Source organism: Martes martes, assembly GCF_963455335.1.
Source record: "Martes martes genome assembly, chromosome: 11".
NCBI classification, from domain to species: Eukaryota; Metazoa; Chordata; class Mammalia; order Carnivora; family Mustelidae; genus Martes; species Martes martes.
In genome coordinates this window covers 95925072-95944705 of record NC_137899.1, presented here as the reverse complement: position 1 = coordinate 95944705, position 19634 = coordinate 95925072, and the positions used below count along the sequence as shown (strand labels likewise).

General features: G+C 41.9%; 1 protein-coding gene across 1 annotated transcript in view; it reads right to left on the bottom strand.

The window, feature by feature from the left end:
- The window catches only part of LOC308352505 (putative maltase-glucoamylase 2), a gene marked incomplete at both ends in the record, with an annotated part of 84742 nt that overhangs the window by 37916 nt on the left and 27192 nt on the right, over positions 1–19634 (bottom strand). Inside the window, 12 exons of the mRNA XM_080818750.1 lie at positions 1261–1482; positions 2631–2786; positions 3956–4123; positions 7318–7361; positions 8143–8231; positions 9076–9200; positions 10238–10294; positions 11264–11348; positions 11473–11627; positions 14401–14517; positions 15023–15194; positions 18506–18623. Of these exons, the coding sequence (XP_080674876.1) occupies positions 1261–1482; positions 2631–2786; positions 3956–4123; positions 7318–7361; positions 8143–8231; positions 9076–9200; positions 10238–10294; positions 11264–11348; positions 11473–11627; positions 14401–14517; positions 15023–15194; positions 18506–18623 (1508 nt within the window). The remainder of the gene's footprint in view (positions 1–1260; positions 1483–2630; positions 2787–3955; positions 4124–7317; positions 7362–8142; positions 8232–9075; positions 9201–10237; positions 10295–11263; positions 11349–11472; positions 11628–14400; positions 14518–15022; positions 15195–18505; positions 18624–19634) is intronic.

The following is a 19634-nucleotide window of genomic DNA, read 5'->3' as shown; positions in this document are numbered from 1 at the left end:
TAAAGATGACCTTGAGAGGCAGCCCCACCTGCTGTAGTCTCTGTCTCTAACTCACCCAGCAGCGGACCCACCAGACACTTGTGGCCGTTAAACGCTCGAAACGTGCTAATCTGAATTGAGACTTGTTATAAGTGTAAACTATACACCAAAATTTGAAGAGTTAGTATGATTAAAAGATTCTAGGGGTGCCTTGGTGGCTCAGTTGTTAAACGTCTGCCATTGGCTCAGGTCATGATCCTGAGGTCCTGGGATCAAGCCCCGAATCCGTCTCCCTGCTCTGCAGGAAGTCTGCTTCTCCCTCTCCCTCTCCTGCTTGTGTTCTCTCTCTATCTATCAAATAAATAAATAAAATCTTTAAAAAAAATAGATTCTAAAATAGCTCAGTAACTGCATTTGGATTACATGGTGAGATAATATTTCAGCAAGTTGGTTAAATAAAATCTTATTAAAATGAATTGCATTTGATTTTTTTTTCAAATACATCCTCAGGAGTGTGGCTATTAGGAAATATATGTGGTTCACATTGTACTTCCCTCAGAGCAGAGCTTTGGGTCTCAAAGTGTGGCCCCTTGACCCACCTCAGCATCAGAATCATGTGGAGACGTGTTAGAGGTGCAGACTCTCAGACTGGGAACTCCAGGGCTGAGGCCCAGCCGTCTGAGCTTTAACATCTGAGCTTTAATTTAACAAGAATTGTGGGTGATTCTGGAGCTTTCTGAAGTTTAAGAACCACTGTTAGAGAAATAATTCTAACACTGGAAGTGAGTTTATGCCACTCATGTGAGTTTCTCATGGAGCAGACACATTTTTCACAGGGCTAAGGAGGGGTCTTTTGAGGACACTTATGACTGAGCGCTTGGCAGTGCAGAACGTTCACAACCCCGGTGGGTCCAAGATCATATCCTGGGCCTGGACCTCTCTGGGCCATCGTGCCTTTGTCCATTAAATGATGGATTTGGACCAACAGTGTGTCAGTGACTTTCATCCACATGGAGCTGTAAGAACTCTGTGTTGAGGAACAAAACCTGCACTACCGGGTGACCGGGCGGCTCAGTGGGTTAAAGCCTCTGCCTTCAGCTCAGGTCATGATCCCAGGGTCCTGGGATCGAGTCCCGCATCGGGCTCTTTGCTTGGCAGGAAGCCTGCTTCCTCCCCTCTCTCTCTCTCTGCCTGCCTCTCTGCCTACTTGTGATCTCTCTCTGTCAAATATATAAATAAAATCTTAAAAAAAAAAAAAACCTGCACCATCTTGGAGATTACCTTGAACTGCAGCATGTACTCTGTGTGGTAGATCACACTCAGCTGGAGGAAGCTGATTGTCGCAGAGAGAGAGCCAGAGGCAGTGGCTGCTCGGGCTGATTCAGGGGCCCCCAGGTGGGCAAGGTTTGTGGTGATGCCCGTAGGTAGGTACCGAATGTTACTGACGGCATAACTAGGGATGGTGTCGTAGTAACAGGTGGGCACGTTAGGAACAGTTGTGCTCTGGAACAAGAGAAGAAATTCCCCATCAGCCTCTAACATCACACTTCGAGGGTTTGATTTCTGGAGAAGCTGGTTCACGCAAACTAAGTCTCTTACACCATGCCCATTATTATGGCTTTAATTATGTTCCTCCCAAAGATGTGAAGTCTTACCCTGGTATCTGTGAAAGTGACCTTATTTGGAAATAAGGGTCTTTACAGATGATCAGATTCAATGAGATCATGAGGATCGGTCTAATGCGATATGACCAATGTCTTTATTAAAAGGGGAAATTTAGACACAGAGACAGACCTGCACCCCGTGAGATGCCCATGTGAGGATGAAGGCAGAGATCGGGGCAATGTTTTTATAAACCAAGCAAGACCAAAGAGTGCCAGAGAACCACCAGAACCTGGGAGAAAAGCATGGGACAGAGTCTCCCTCCCTTTCCTTAGAAGGAACCAACACTGCTGACAGCTTGATCTCAGACTTCTAGCTCCCAGAACGCTCAGATAACAAATTTCTGTTGTTCTAAGTCACCTAGTTTGTGGCACTTTGTTACGACAGTACCAGCAAATGAATACATCCATTTAAAAAACACATGCTCATTGGCCTCCTCTCCTGGGTGGGCAGGTAAGGGTAAGCAGGAAGCCTGATCTGGAGACTGGAATCCTCAGGCAGGGCTCCACTCCTGGTGTCCTCATTGCTGCCACTGTGACCTTGAGGTAATCTCCCTCACTTTCTCCCTGACTTTCATTCTATATATCAAATGAAGAGAAAAAGTCTTACCTTACCTTCTACATGGACTCTCTAATAGATGAAAAGAAAAAAAAAACCCTCACTTAAAACACTCAATACACAATGCATACCCAAAGTATTGTTGCTGTGTTAAAAATAAAGGTGGGGTTTTAAATGTTGTGGTTGGAGGAAAGAGAGAGCCAGAGTGGCAATAAGTGTTTTCTGACTCAGGATATCTGAGGAAAACACTGGTCTCCTCTCACCCGGAGTTGGCAAAATAATTGTTCAGTTGACATAATGTCATTTTCTTTCTGCAGGGTGATTGCTCTTCGACCCATCAACAGTTTGGAAGTGTTTTCTAGGTGTCTAATTATCCACGGGAAGTTTTTCCAACTTTCTGCTCACTGTGATAGTGTGTTCCTGATCATTACCTCCCAAAGGCACCCCCGCTGCCTGCAACTCTCCTCGGAGACGGCAGGATCCTCAGGGTAGCAGTTGAATTTCTCCAGGTCACTGACTGGAAGTTTCCATTCGATGGAGAAATTCTGACCAAGTGCCAGTCCCTTAAGATCACTGATCTTCACCACCTGAGGAAGGAGAAAGGAGGCCGCATGACAAACAAGGGGAGGTTGAGCCAATGTCCTTCCCTGATGATCTGGAAGGGAAGCTAGCCCTTCATCTAATGCTACTTTATCATGGGATATTTGGAATATTACTTGTTATCCTCTGGGTCTTTTGACCTCCCTGTCAGGAAAATGAACTTGGCTTATTGCTGACCTTTCTCACCTCATGGAGTCACGTGGAATATTGAATGGGAAGGGCTTTCATCATGTTAAGGATTACAGATCACAAGCAGGGCTCTCTGTAAGACTCAATGCGCCCCGGGTGTGGTGCTTACACACTGTAATAATGATGGCAGTGATAACAACAGTTAAACTTTACGGAACATTTATATGAGCCAAGCACTGTGATAACCACTTTAGATGCATTATCTCCACCAATCCTAGAAGGTAATCCTATGCTGCAACTAATATGGCTATCTTTTACAAAATAGAAAACTGAGGGTTAAAGAGGTTTAAGGCTTTGTCCAAGATCTCACAGCTAGGAGACAGCAGAACCAGGGCTGGAACCCCATTCTGCCTAGTACAGAAACCAGGCTCTTATTTTTTGCTATCTGCCTTGTCAAAATGGAAGGGGGCTGCCCTAAGAAATAGTGAATTTCCCAGCACTTGAAATAGTCAACTAACAGCGGGAACCTTTTGTTAAAGATTAGCTTGAAAGGGACTCATTCAGTAAGAGCAGAATTGGATTACCCCTCGTGTTTTATTCAACTCTCCTTCAGTGTAATGGTGTAAAAGCAGTGTGTCAATTGTGTCTCCCAGAGAGTCTTTAACTTAAATGAGAGGACAAACGTGTAAATACTCTCCAGAACTAGGCCAATGTACTGAATCATATTTTCACTGTATCACATCTGGGATCAGCAGGTCTAGTTTTAAATCTGCCCAGAGAAGAACTGCCTTGCCTCAGGGTCCCAGCTCCCACTGCCTTCTTCAGTGTTCGGATGCAAACGAAGCTCAGGAACCTATAAGTAGCACGTGTAGTTTCTCCTGCAACTGCCCTGTGGTACGGTAGACTTTGCAGCAAGCCAGCTGTCTCTGAAACCGCCCAAAGTGAAAAGAGCAAGGGAGAGCTGGCTGTCAGAATCTTAGGCCAGGGCTTTTGACAAGGGCCCTGCAAGGATGGAACGGTCGCCCACCTTTGATGAAACATTGTAGGTAACACTTGAAACGGAGGTGGCAGAATTACTATGTAAGACGGTAAAATCAGTAGGTTGCTTGTCCATTCCCAAGATTATGATAACTGTAAACATGAGGTTGTTAGGGTCCGTATAGTTATTATTTACAGTCTTTGCCTGTAGACGATTCTGGAAAGAAAGAAAAAAACACAAAAACATCTGTTTAGAAACTAGGTACGTCACCACATACCACTCAGCATCTTTCTTTCTGACATCTGAGGTATGTCCTTTATCTCTGAAGTTCTAATTGGTGCCTGGTGATCATCCCCAGGGAATTTGCTAACCCAGACTCTTTACAGCCTTCAATCTTTCAGTAACATTTCATGCTCACTGGTTATTTATTCATTCCATCGCTCAGGAAATATGTTCCTGACATCACAGAATTTCCAAGTGGACAAGATGGGTACTCTTTTTTTTAAAATTGTTTTTATTAACATATAATGTATTATTTGCCCCAGGGGTACAGGTCTGTGTATCATTAGTCTTACACATTTCACAGCACTCAACATAGCCCATATCCTCCCTAATGTCCATAACCCAGCCGCCCCGTCTCTACACCCCCAAACCCCTAGCAACCCTCAGTTTGTTTTGTGAGATTAAGAGTCTCTTATGGTTTGTCTCCCTCCTGATCTCATCTTGTTTCATTTTTTCCTTCCCTACCCCCAACAACCCCCCACCCTGCCTCTCAAATTCCTCATATCAGAGAGATCATATGATAATTATCTTCCTCTGATAGACTTATTTCACTTAGAATAATACCCTCTAGTTCCATCCATGTTGTTGCAAATGGCAAGATTTCATTTCTTTTGATGGCTGCATAGTATTCCATTGTATGTATATACCACATCTTCTTTATTCATTCATCTGTTGAATGAATAGTTTGCTATTGTGGACATTGCTGCTGTAAACATTCAGGTGCACGTGCCCCTTCGGATCACTACATTTGTATCTTTAGGGTAAATACCCAGTAGTGTGATTGCTGGGTCATAGGGTCTATTTTCAACTCTATTTTCAATGTTTTGAGGAACCTCCATGCTGTTTTCCAGAGTGGCTGCACCAGCCTGCATTAAGATGGGTACTCTTAAATAAAAAGACACCAGCACACACAGACCTATTGGCCCACAAAGATGAAGACACACACACACATACACACATGCATACAAAGTACCTAAATACTTTCTTTTTCCTTTTAATGATAATGAGGATAGGAGCTAAAATTTATGAGTGCTTACTCTGTGCCAGGCTTGGTGCTAAGCATCTCGTTCCATTCCAACAGCAAGCTGTGAGCCTGAAGCTACAATGAGCCCATTCTTGAGAAGACTGAAGCCCCGGGGAAGCAAACAACCTTCCCAGGGAATCACAGTTCAAGAGTGATGAAGTGGAGCTCTGACCAAGGTGGACTGAAGAAAAAAGGCGGGATGGGCACTTCGATGTTAAAAAAGATTAGGGAACCCACAAGCATGTCCAAGTGATCTTTTTGTAAAGGCTCAAAAGTTATGTAGTAGAGAAAAGAGAGCCTTTTCAACAAATGATGCTGGGTGAGATGGCCATCCAGAGGCCAAAACTAAAATCTGTGTCTCAATCTCACATGGTGTATAAAAACTAACTCAAAGCAGATCACAGACTTAAATGTAAAAGGTACAATTAAATGTAAAATTTAAATGTAAAAGGTACAGCTAAAATTTTTAGGGAAAAAAATAGGAGAAAAAATATTCAAGACCTAGAAATAGAAAAAGTCCTCACAGTGGACACGAAAAAGCACAATCCGTAAAAGAAATTAAAAAGATGAATTAGACGCATCAAAATTTAAAACTTTTGCTTTGTGAAAGAATGAAAGGACAAGCCTACAGACTGATAGGAAATATTTACACACCACGTATCCAAAAAGGAAGTCCTCTCTAGAACGTATAAAGATCTCTCAAAACTGAACAGAAAAATCAACCAGTCAATGAGAAAATAGGCAGAAGAATTGGACAGACATTTCATCTAAGAGAATATAAATATACACAGATGGCAAATGAAAGGATGGTCAACATCATTAGACATCAAAGAAATACAAATTGAAACCACAATAACAGGTCATTACACCCTTATCAAAAGAACTAAAATTTAAAAAAATTATGACAACATATATGCTGGTTATGATACAGAGAAACTGGGTTGCTCAAACATTGCTGGTAGGAATGCAAAATGGTAGGTCCACTCTGAAAACCAGTTTGGCAGTTCCTCACGAAACTAAATATGTGATCACTGTAAGACCCAGCAACTGCACTCTTGGGTATCAATCCCAGACAAATGGAAACCTGTCCATGAGTATTCACAGCAGCTTTTTTTTGTAATAGCTATGCCTGGAACTAACCATTTATTAAATGAATTGTTAAACAGAAGGTAGACATCTATATCTTGGAATGGTATTCAACAATAAAAAAGAAGAGACTTTTAATATGTAATGCCTTGGATGAATTTTGAGAGAATTTTGCTGAGGGAAAAAAGTCAGTTCCAAGGTGTATGATTCCATCTACATCAAATTCTTAAAAGGACAAGATGTTCCCATGAGGGGAACCTGGGTAAAGGGGACAAGAAGAACTCTCTGTATTATTCCTTACAACTGCATGGGGCTCTATAATTATCTCAAAATAAAAAGGATAATTAAAAAAACAATATGCTTTCTTATTCTTCATTGTTCCTTTCTTAAAAGAAAGGAGAAATAAAGGAAAGAAATACCCCACAAAAGAAATCTCACACATGTACAATCAGACTTCAAAGAAAATCAAATTAGAATTCTCATATCCTCTGATAGCGTTATTGCCTTTCTTCCTCTTGATGCCCTTGGGAGAGAGAGAGATGAGGCAAGTGATGATCTGTATCTTTCTGGCCATCCAACCTCTCAAACCCATCTTCCAACCTCTCAAAACCACCATTTAGTACCTATGCCACGTTTTGGAGGCTGGAAAGGAAGGCCATTATGGAAGAATCTCAAAAAGGCCCCGTACCACTCATCACCCCTACCCACATCTCACACATACTTGTACCCCATTCCCTCTTGCCAAGGACACATCCCAGAAATCAGGACTCATGAAGCTCAGATACAATGATTTTTTTTCTAGAAGAAAGAAAACAAGTTCTTCACTGGAGTCATACTGATTTGAGAGGCTTATATATCTAACATAGATTTAAAACTCTCATTTTAACTCTAATCTTTTCTGGGACCATCATGGGCACCATCCCTGTTCCATATGACCAAGCATTGCAGCAAACCAAAAACTCAAAAAGCCATCACAGAAAAGATCATATACTGCATGTTCCTCAAAAACAGTACTTACAGAGCTGACAGAAAAATCATATAGAATATACTTCTTTGCAGCATCTAGAAGAGAGAGAGGAATACCCATGATTATACGAAGCAGGGTTGCTGCATGGTCATGCTTTTCTCTCCTTTTTCTCTGCTTACCCAGGTTCTGCCCTTTTTGCCAAACCTCCACCAAGTTTCCTGGACTGCTTCAACCAACCCTAATTGCTTTGCCCCTCCAAACTCCCATGACTCTCTGTGGTACCGTTTTGCTGGCATTTAATACATTGTGACTTGCATTTGTAGTCATCCACATACACATTGTATCTATCCTGCTGGACCAGGAGTTCCTCAGGGGCAATGCCTGCATCTTATTCATCTTCATATCCCCTGCCTACAGGGCAATAATAAATATCCAATAAATATTAATAAATGCTAATTTTACGCAGGGCACGGTTTTTATATAATCACAGACCATAAGCTTATGTCAGCTACTTCTATGGGAATCTTACAATGGAAAAGCATACTATACAAATTAGATATTTCCCCCTCTATAGTAATCAAAGCAGTATTTTACAAATCTATTAACAAAAATGTATTATTTGATATTGGTAATGACACCCAGAGAAGAGATAATTTAAGTAAACTAAACCCAATAATGTCTGTTGCTTTGGTAGTCAATAACATACAGGTTGATCATCTGATCTATTTTAATGCATTGTGCTTGGCTAACTGAATAAATTCATTCTAAGCTTACAGAAATAAGCACCGATGATAATAGAGTTAGTGCCATACTGGCCAGCCTGCAATGACTACTTTTCACTGAGAACCCCAGGGAAGGGATCACCGGGAGGCTTACCATTAGATACACCATCATCCCAGTACAGCTCGCCCCGTGCCTGTCTCTTGTAGTCCAAGGCAACAATGAGTCCCAGGGAATTCTTTCGACTGTAAAAGAGCAAATCCCAGTTTCAGAGAATGAAGAAGGCATAGAACGTTGTTCAACCAGCCCCTTTCATGTCTCAGGGAGAGATGAACTCAGAGTCTACCCCAGAAACAGAGTAGATATTGACATTTTATGGAAACATGGACATTGGGTGTGGTTAGACAGCAGAGGTTAGTAATGAATGACCATAAGAAGAATGGTAGAAGGAGGCAGTTCCTGCCAAACACTGGGTTTGTGATACTACTAACAATCAGCACTTACTGGGTGCTTGCCATGCACCCACCATTTTTCTAAGTGTCCCATATACAGTAAGTCATGTCTATTATTCCATTTAACCTCCTTGATGACACTAAAAAGTCCAGCTATTGTCATCCCCAGTTCGCTCGTGTTGTGCAGCAACACAGAAAGGATGTTGCCCAGGGCAACACATGTGGTAGTGACAGAGCCGGGATCTGAACCTGAACATTCTGGCTCTTGACCTTGGAAGCTATGTTCACTTCTGTGTGATAACTCTCACCTCCTCTTTAACTTGCATTCGCTCAAGAAAATCTGCTTGAAGATAGTTTCTGGTCATAGGGAAATCCTTACAAGTGATTACTTTGACTGCTCTTAAAGCTGATTCAATTCCCAAGAGAAAGACTCTAGAAACGTGAAGAAGCTAAGGCCACCTTAAGGTAAATGAACACGAAGGTACCACTTTGGGGCCGACCTTGAAAGAAGGGGAGAGATTCCTTACTGGAGAGGTCTTCCCTTGACTTATTTACTTTTAGTGTCTGTTTGCCTGTCCCACAACATCCTCCCTTGGCACATCAGGGCAGTTACACTTTAGAAGAATGAGGAGCTTACCTGGCCTCTGTGGTTGTGTTGGGTTGTTGGAAGGGAAATATGAAGCCCCCTCGGAGGTGAAGTCCTATCTTATCGAGCGGCAGCAGCATCTCCACCAATTGTTTCCTCCACTGGATGGCTACCCCCTAACCAAGAAAAGGATGCCAGAGCAGACAAGGGACCGTTTGACTAGGAGGGACCATGCAGATCATTCTAGATCAGTTGCCTCATTTAAAGTAAGTCAGTCAGGGCAAGCCAAACGCTCTATGATTTCACTCATTGTGGAATTTAAGAAACAAAACAGATGAACATAGTGGTAAAAAAGGGAGAGGCAAACCATAAAAAACAGACTCTTTTTTTTTTTTTTAAAGATTTTATTTATTTATTTGACAGATAGAGATCACAAGCAGGCAGAGAGGCAGGCAGAGACAGAGAGGAGGAAGCAGGCTCCCTGCTGAGCAGAGAGCCCGATGTGGGGCTTGATCCCAGGACCCTGAGATCGTGACCTGAGCCAAAGGCAGAGAGGCTTAACCCACTGAGCCACCCAGGTGCCCCCATAAAACAGACTCTTAACCACAGAGAACATTGTTTGCTGGAGGGGAGGTGGTGGGGGGATGGTTTAAATGGGCAATGGGTATTAAGGAGGGTACTTGTGATGAGCACCAGGTGTTATATGTAAATGATGAATCACTAAATTCTACTCCTGAAACTAACATTATACCATATTATACCATATCCATAAGAGGAATTTAAATAAAAACTTGGAAAAAAAGGAAAGAAAAACAGAGACCCCCCCCTCCCCCCAAAACAAAAGGCTGCCCAAAGCATAATCAAAATAGATAGCAGATCTGGGCCTCCAACCTGTCCTATTTCTTTGAATTATGCTGTGTGGTAATTCTTCCACAACTGGGCTTTCATTTTCTAGGGTATCCCAGCCTCAGACCAATTATTAGTCCTCATAGCTGTATAGTATCGATACAATGAAAATTCCCCTAAACCTACCCTGGTTATTCAAATTATTTCATAGTACACCTAGAAAGGCCTTCCTCACAGAAAAGTACCCTCTATCAAACAAATGTAAAATGTTGTGCTATTATCCTACTCCAAGCTCCCAGGACTCCTGCCTTAGAATTGCCCTCTGCTAGAGGCTGGTCTCTGACGCAAGCGGGGCTGCCTTACTTACCGTCTCATAGTCGTACCAGATGGCGTCCGGTATGTATGCTTTCACTCGGTCCACACCCTAGGGAAACACCAATATTGAGCAACATCAGCATGTCTCTTACAGTTTACACAATACCTACCTCATGTGTGCTTGCCTGTGTTCATCTGACAATCCTGAGAGGTGGTTAGGACTATCCCATTCTATAGGTACGAATACAGACACTCAGAAAAGTCGGGCAGTTCACCCAAAGCACAGTTCTGCCTAGAAAGTAAGTTTCTAGGCTCCTGAACTTTCTAAGAGAAGCAGAGAAATTTCCTTCACTGAGTTACTTATGCAATAAGAGACTGAAACAGCCAGGCCTCGAGGAGAAACTTCCAGCAGGACTGCTGCTGCTCCCAGCACCTGCCAAGAGATGGCCTCCGACATGAGTACACTGGCAATCTCCCGTGTTTATAAAGTGATCAGCATCATCCTGACCCCTCCCCCACACTTCCTCACTTACATTTTGGAAGGGTACGTGTGGTCCTTCATATCTGGTCTCCAGAGTAACGCCCTGCCCTCGCCCAGAACTCCCTCCCTGATCCTCTCTCAACTCTTCTCCTTTCCCAGCCCAACCCCAGAGCACATGTCCTCTGGTCCAAAGGAAGCAGAGGGATGGCCAGCCCAAACTCACAAGGCATTTAAAGCCCATCAATCCATGGTCATATGTTTAAGAAAACAAGTTTTAAGGTAATTTGGCAAAACAGAAATTGTTTTGCTTGGAGGTAGAGGGAGAGAGAGAGAGAGTATGAGCAGGGTGAGGGGCAGAGGGAGAAGCAGACTCCACACTGAGCAGAAAGCTGACATTGGGGCTCAATCCCAGGACCCTGGGATCATGACCTGAGCCAAAGGCAGATGCTTAACTGACTGAGCCACCCAGGTGCCCCATATTTATATTTATATTCATATTTAAATGCAGCCATAGATACTCCAGACTCAGCTTATTCAGCTATAGAACCATGAGGACAAATGTGATATTCCACCCCATTGTTCAGATTAGAAACACACCTCATATAAGACTGGTGTGATGAGGAGTCCAGGCCCCCATAGGAACTGCTCATGTATGCCCCAAGTATCTGGGTCCTGGTAGAACCTGGAAAACAGAGAAGGCAGATGAAGCCTCCAGTATAGGACAACTGTACCCTAGGTGTCAACAACCAATAACACAAGGGAAATGAATGCTCTGAAGGGGATTCTTCGTGGGTCAGGAAACTCACTCATGGACCAGGGGCCTCGCTACAGTGTCCCCCCGGGTGTGAGCTCGGTAGAAAAGGGTGTAGAGGTAGGGCAGCAGGGTGTAGCGGATGTTCAGATAATATCTGGAGGAATTCACCAACAGAGAGTGTTCACCAAAGGCAGCAGGATCCTGGTCCTAGAAGAAAATGAAGCAAATATGAGATATTTCCATTGCGCCTTAAAAGTTGTTCCATTATGATAAGAGCCTTTCTCAGATGAGAGTAGCTATGCTCTCTAACTTGGAAGATATCAAAGCATTTCCAAAACTAAAAGGATCTTGGTACTGTTTCTTGATTTTATAGATGAAAAAACATATATCAAAGATTACATGATTCTCCCAGTGTAAACTGCAAGCAGGTGACAGAGCTTAAATTTGACATGTGTCTTCTGATCCCAGTTGATGGTAGCCTCAAGGGCAATAAAGAAGTCCATGGTGGAGGGGGCGGGGACCTGGGTGGTGTAGTCGGTTAAGCATCAGACTCTTGGTTTGGGCTCTGGTCACAATCTCAGGGTTGTGAAATCGAGTCCCAAGTTGGGCTCTGCATTCAGCGTGGAGTCTGCTTGGGATTCTCTCTTTCTCTCCCTCTGCCCCTCTCACACACGTTTTCCCTCTCTCTCTCAAAATCAATCAATTAAAAAAAAAAAAAAACCCAGGAGGTTGCCATGGAGATAAAGGGGTTACAGTGGCCCCTGCTCCCTTCTTAGCTGATCTGATTTGTTGTATATTGAGGTTTCTCATAATACTCCATTTGGCTAATAATAATAACAGCAGTAAGTTGTACAACCAGTAAAAAGAATTTGAATTTGAAACCCACTGTCTTAGGCTGCATTGCCTAGCACCATGATCTATAATTCATCTCCTCCTTTGCATGCAATTTTATGAATTTACAATTTTGAAATTTATATATAGTTTTGTCTGTAATGTGTTCACCATCGATATTTGTTTTCTTTTCTCTACCCCAGAAACAGTGACCTCTATTTTTTCTTCAATATACAATGTGCAAAGAAATCATGACTTTATCCAAGAGCAAAGAAACAGCCCTCTAGAAGGGAAATCTAATTTTCTTTGGACCCAGATGCAGAACTTTTCCATTAATGATGGGGCCCATTTTGTCCATTTTCCTTGTAATTTGCAAGATGAGAAAGATAATGTATGTCATATTAAGATCTGTCATCCCGCACTCTCTTGCTGGGACTGAATTTTAGAGAAAATGACCTAAATTTATTCCTTTCTTTTGTTCCTAAAGATGCTCATTTCCTCCCTTCAAAGGGAGTAGAAAGTAGAGTGGTCTACTGCAGGAGACCACTGTATGTCTCCAATGTAGGGCTCATGAAAATCCTGAAACCAAACACCAATGAAAATAACATTCCACATCCTCCATCACTCAGGTCTCCAACCAAGAATGTATAGAGCTGCACTGTCCACTATGGTGGCCACATACCACGGGGAGCTTTTGCATACTTGAGATGTAGTTAGTAAGAGAGAGGAACTGAACTTTTCATTTTACTTGACTTTAGTTCATTTAAATATAATCCTAAAAAGTGAATATTTTTAAGGAACTATTTTTAAATAAAAAAGAATAACAATAAAATACTTTTAAATAAAATATTTTCCCATTAAATATAACTTTATTGTTTTGTTTTATTGCACTCCAACTGCTGAAAATTTAGTATCCAAACTGAGATCTGCTGTAAGTGTAACATGCACTTGAATTTTGAAAACTTAATAGAAAGAAAAGAATATAAAATATCTCATTGATAATATTTTATATTAAACAGGTTGAAATGATCATGTTATGGACATACTGATTTATACAAAATATACTTAAAATGATTGCTTCTGTTTCTTTTTACTTTTTAAATTTACATTTAAACTTAATGTGTGGCTCTCATTGTCATTCTGTTGCACAGCACTTGTGGAGGGACAGGAAAACAAGGACTGAAATTTAGCAGGCTAGGTGGTCTGAAGGCTCTTATCTAATTCCTTCCAGCCATCTCAAGAGGAAGGCAACCTGCCAAACCTGCTCCCAGCCACCAGCTTAGAAGTTCAGAAATAACCCAGCTGTCTCCAGCTCGTAAATGGCTAAGACAGTCTGGGGATAAAATACTTTGGTGATTTGGCTGTAAATCTTTCCCATGTTCGAGACAAAGTCAAGAAGGGCAGCTAAAATGATCATCAGTAAGCTACCCCATTGAGTGTATTAAGATCTAACCAACTCAATTTTGAAACACTTCAAAAGCAGATTACTTCATTAAAATAAAGGACATTCCACCTTACTTGCTCCTGCCATTGTCCCAGACATCTCCCTAAGAGGGGCTCTGAGCCCACTTCTATATACTCACCCATTAAAAAAAAAGAAAAAAGAAAAAAAAATCTTGGATAGAAAAGGATAAAAGAGTGAAAAATAGTGAGGAGGGCAGGGTCTCGCTAATCATTCATAGAAAGATAGAATGGTGTAACAAGGTGAAAAAAAGTCTTCAGATCCCTGGCCTGACACTCCCTAAATCATCCCTCCTTGCTCCTCCGTACTAGAAGTGGTTTCTCTTGTATTGTTCGAGGTAAAATACCAGTGGACTCCAACTGTCCCATCTTACATAGATGGTAAAAGAAGTGATAGCAGCACCATTGAAATTCTAGCAACCCTTCTCACCTTCATTGGTGAGTTAAGAAAATCAATATAAATCAATATGAATCCCAATAAAATCATTTGATACATACATACATGCCATGAACACTTATCCCAATACTCTGCTCTTTAGGTCTATGACCCAAAATTTATCTGTTCTCCTTTTGTACTAGTGGCTAAGATGTAGGGTTGTTGTCTTTTTTTTTTTTTTTCCAATCCTTTTTGAGAACAAGTACTTTAGACAATCCAAGAAGTTTCCATTGCTTCTCTTGGGGACCTTACCCTGAACCCAGGCCCGTTGTGATTCCTCGATAGTGGATAAAATGCTCCAAGCTGCATCCATCTCGTGCAGAGCTCCTCTGTGACATTTTTTGTGTAACCACAGATGTTGGCACCTACCTGGAGAATTAGCACACATACAAAAGACAGTGGTCAGTGATAGTAGCAAAAGCATTGACTGTATTCCTATGTGCTAAAGGGGAAAAATCGTATTCCCATCATTCTACGCTTACAGAGGTCCCAGACTTTCAGAACCAGCCAAAGGTACAAAAGTGGCAAATGTGCATGATGAATCAGCTGACGAGAGCTCATTTCAATGTTCAGTTCCCAATTTCACACTTTGTTATTCACTGATGCTTTGCTAATGGAATTTTCTGTGATGCTCACATATTTTACTTATGGTGTCTCCATGCTGACTTCAAAGACTCCATGGATGACTACCCAACAATAATTTTTACCATTCTATCCTCAAAAGACAGTTCATGCCACATATAAAAATGAATTTTCTAATACATACCACAGGGAGACATAAATGCTCCTTGGTTTTTAACACCACAAAAGACTAATAAAGGAAAGAATGCCAAAGAACAAAAGGCACAAGTTCCTTGTTGAGAGTAAAACTCACCATGGGGATACCAAACAGGTTGAACTCAAGGATACTAGGGATGGACCATCGGAGATCATCCCATGTGGCTGCATTGTCCCCCAACCAATGTGCAGCGTATTTGCCCGATCCAGCAAAAGTAGAACGGGATAAGATCAAGTTACTTTTGTTGGGGAAGATATTCTTCATGGCCCTGAAAAGGAATACAATCTATTGAATGTGAAGTGAGCTGTGAATATCTAGGTCTCACCTGTACCCAAGGGGAGCAGTGGGCTTTCCAACCAAACAGAAAAAACATCAGGACTTCACAAACTAGGGGAGCGAAATTGTTTAGCATTTTTTATTATCTTATTTTATTTAAATTCAATTAACCTATAGTGTATCGTTATTTTCAGATGGAGAGTTTAGTTATTCATCAGTTGCATTAAACACCCAGCGCTCATTACACCATGTGCCCTCCTTAATGCCCACTACCCAGTATTTTTAAGATTTAGTACTTTTTTAGTATCTTATATTTAAGATCTAGTATTTTTAAGAGCTTCTTTCCCACTTCTGAATAAGGTTTCCGACTTCATATAAGACAGTCCAAACCTCTACAGGCCAGTCCCCCCAAAAATGTCTTTATGCTCCTGGCCTCTCTTTCCCTTATTGGATCTGACTGTGTTTTGGCCCTTTTGATTAGCAATACATTGTGCCCATGTCTTGAGTTCTTGACTCCATCTTCTCCACCAAGACAAAGCTTTTCCAATGTCCCTTGTTTCCATGTCTTGCTGCCCTTCTATAATCAATCCTGTCCAGCACAGCACCAGCTCAGGTTGGAACTCTGAAACCTCTGCTGGAACAGTTTGTACACCAGCTGGGGTCTAGGCAGCCGGGTTCCCCTAAAGCTTTTGAACTGATTATTAGCAATTCTCAATGTTGGGAAATCTTAATCTATGCAAAATAATAATAATTTTCATTGAGTAAGTCTCAAAAGATAACACATGGTACTCTTTATAAAGTTAAATGCAATTAAAACATAAAGTATTATTTTCATTGTACTACAAACAAAACATCATATATCAAATAAGACTCTATAAAAGATTAAGCAAAGGGATTGAGAACATGGAATTCAGAAAGACAATTACTCCAGGAGAGGGGGGAGCGTGAGGTGGGGTAACAACACAGTAAGATATAAGTTATCTTGCTTAGCGTTTATTCTGGATATTCTTAAGCACTTTCATAATAAGCACTTTCCTGAAGCACATCTTAAGCACTTTCATAAGCACTTTCCTGAAATGCCTCTCCCTTCTTTCCCCTTCCATGCTAAGCAGCTCATACCTTCTTTTAGCGATCTGAAATTAAACAAAATTACAACAATGGCATGGTGATACCTGACCCACAATTGTTCCTTGTATCTTCCCTTTCAGTACGTGATCTGAGACAAGTATATCAGCAGACCCTGGCCAGTCCTTCACAGACACTGTCCCAGCCACCAATGCTCACCCAACTTCATACTCCTGAGTACTACCTTATGTGGAGTCTATAATGGCAACATGATAGAATGGCAAAAGGGAGCAAATTCTGAAATAGGGAATGGGTTTGAAAGCATGAAGTCCTCCCTTCTGACAGTTTAATGACCAAAAAATAAAGGTAGCTTAAAGGAGAACACTCATTCTTCAACTCCTACCCTCATATCTTTGATCTCAACAAGCAGGTACTTTGCCTTTATTACCATTGGCTAGAGGGTTTATGGCACTCTGTAATCACCGACCATGAAAGAAACACATTCAGGTTGTACAGAGTGAAACCGAAAGGCTGATAAAGTTATCTGAGGTTACAGGTTTATGTAGAGGCAGATCTTTATGGTACCACAGATTAGATAAGTCTCTGTTTTCCAGAGTAGAGGGACAATCTTATTCAGAGATCCTCAAGTCTCTCTTTTCTGTCCCTCAGGTCTGGCTGGCTTATCATTGGTCCCCATCCCTGAGGGGATCTGGTCTTTCTACTTTCAGCTCAGAGGGAGAAGTTCCTTCTTAGGGTAACCACTGTCCCAGACGATACTTCCAGGAAGGTCGAGCCAAATATTAATCAGATCTATGGCTTAAATGTTGCTGGTGCTCAGATCCCACTGAACAAAAAACATATCCCCACTGTTCTCTGGGAACTTAGTTCATTCTGTCTGACCTAGAGAGCTTAGAAGGGCACTTAACCTTCTCCATTGTAGTTACCTTTTAACTATTAATCATAGCTATTAGACTATATTAACCAACCCCATCACAACCTTACAGCACTTTTATTACACAGAGACACAAGCAATAAAGCAATTTGCAACTTTCTTTCCCTCCTCCAGCCCATCCTTTTTCACCCCAGGCTGTAGCCACTCTCCCTCCCACCCTCCGTTCTAAGATAGAAGTGTTTTAGAGTCGAAATAGATTGGAACTAGAAGGAACTATGGGAAACATTAATCCAAGCCTCTAGTTTCAAAGTTGAGGGAACTGAGTCTTATTCTTCTAGCTTATTTCCCAGAAAAGGCAGAGTGAGAGAGACAGAGGTCAGAAAAGAGAGGATAACAAAATCAGAAACATGTGTCCTTCTTCTTGAAGCTTCTTTTTGGAGATCAAAACTTTTGCATTTATTAGACAAGGACTCTCTCTCACCTGGACGATCCCACATAATACAAAGTCAGGAGGGCAAAACGGTGCTGGAGAACAAAACAGGGGTGGTCACGCATCCCCTGCAGGCCCTTTATGATGTCTCTACCTCAGGCCAGGCAGCTATACAACACACGTCTTAAGTACACACACTATGGCTCAGGCTAAAGTTACAGGGACAACTTTGCCCTCAAAATGCTTGTAGTCCAGCAAGAAAAAAAAGGAGGGGATTGCTTAAATGTTATAATACAAGATTTTTGCATATTGAGTATATTGTAATACAAACAAAGGTAGCATAAAAAAGGGGAAATAATCTTTTCCTAGAACTGACAGGAAGGTTTCTAGAAACATCTGAAAAAAAGGCTTTAAAGACAAGCGTATGTTTGCAGACAGGAGAACTGAGAGGGAGCCTGGGGCAGCCAGTGGGGAGAGAAGCCAGGAGGGTGTGGTGTGGGTAGCCCTGCCAGGTAGACAAGGGACACTCTGGCAAACTTGAATTTAATTTAAACAACAGATAATTTTTAGTGTAAGTATGTCCACTACAAATTTAACTGGGCCCTATATTTTTATTTGCCAAATCAGGCAACCCTGGTGTGGTTTGGTAACAGGACTGGCTTCCAACTGGGGGCTCTAAATACCTTGCACATTGTTGCCTACCAGTATCTAAGTCCCTTAGTCACAAGCCAATCAAAACTAATCTCACACATGCACCAAGGGGATATATGAGAAGAGCTCCTCAGTACCCTCTAAGATCTGAGTTGTACATCCTTATAACCACTAAATATATTTGAAAAACACTTATGGAAGATACACAAAACCCACTGCCCCCCACCTCCCCTACACAGACATTAGGTGAAAACCAAGTGCTTACGAGTCTGTCGCTTTTGCCATGGAGTAGCCATACAAACTGTGGACATCATAATGAAGACCCCACTGAAACTCTGCATCCATGCACAGGGTTCTTGCAAAAAGCAAGCGGTCCAGAATTCCTACGGGGAAATAGCCATCAGTGAGGCACTTTCCTGTCAACCAGCTCTAACGAAATAATGACCCAATTTTTTGCTTCGCAGTTACTATACCTTCCCACTCAATCTCCACCTGACAAAATCCGTTCCGGTTTTAAATTCTGTCCTAGATGCTACATCCTATCTGGGACCCACACTAAGCCCCACTCTAAGCCCCACTCTAAGATAGATCATTAAAATTAAGGTGCCTTCCCTTGGAGCCCATAAAACATGGTGCTGGGTGGAGGCAACTGGGAAATGAGCTGAGAGCAATGGGAAGTTGGCCTGAAATGAAATACAAATAAAGCAGCACATTTCTCTACACATATTTGATCAAGAAGAATTGTGTAAGGAACAGAGATGAAGGCAGTGGGAAGGAAATACTTTTATTCTTCCATTACAGGCAGTCAACCTCAGTTAGGTTTTTTGGTTTTTTTGTTTTGTTTTGTTTTTTGTTTTTTGTTTTGTAAGAAATGAGATATGAGGGGCCCCTGGGTGGCTCAGTGGGTTAAGCCTCTGCCTTCGGCCTAGGTCATGATCTCAGGGTCTTGGGATCGAGCCCTGTGTAGGGCTCTCTGTTCAGCAGGGAGCCTGCTTCTCTCTCTCTCTCTCTCTCTCTCTCTCTCTCTGCCTGCCTCTCTGCCTACTTGTGATCTCTCAAAAAAAAAAAAAAAAAAGAAAGAAATGAGATATGAAACTTAAATAAAAGTTCCATAAATAAGAACTCAGATCCTGCTTCTAAAATCACCACTGTCTGACCATTATTTTCTCTTTTCATACCTAAAACGCTCAATATTTTCTGCCTTGTAGCCTAGAATCTCGTTCTTTCCTTCTCATACTTGTGGACCTACAGCTGGGCACCACATCAGCTCCCCTTCATCAAGCCTTGCCATCGATATAGGGCCTCAGAATGAAGCCCAGTTCCAGAAAGTAGAGGAACCAGGAAACCCTGATGTTGACTTTTCCCTACTAGCCCAACAGAATCTCACCCACCAA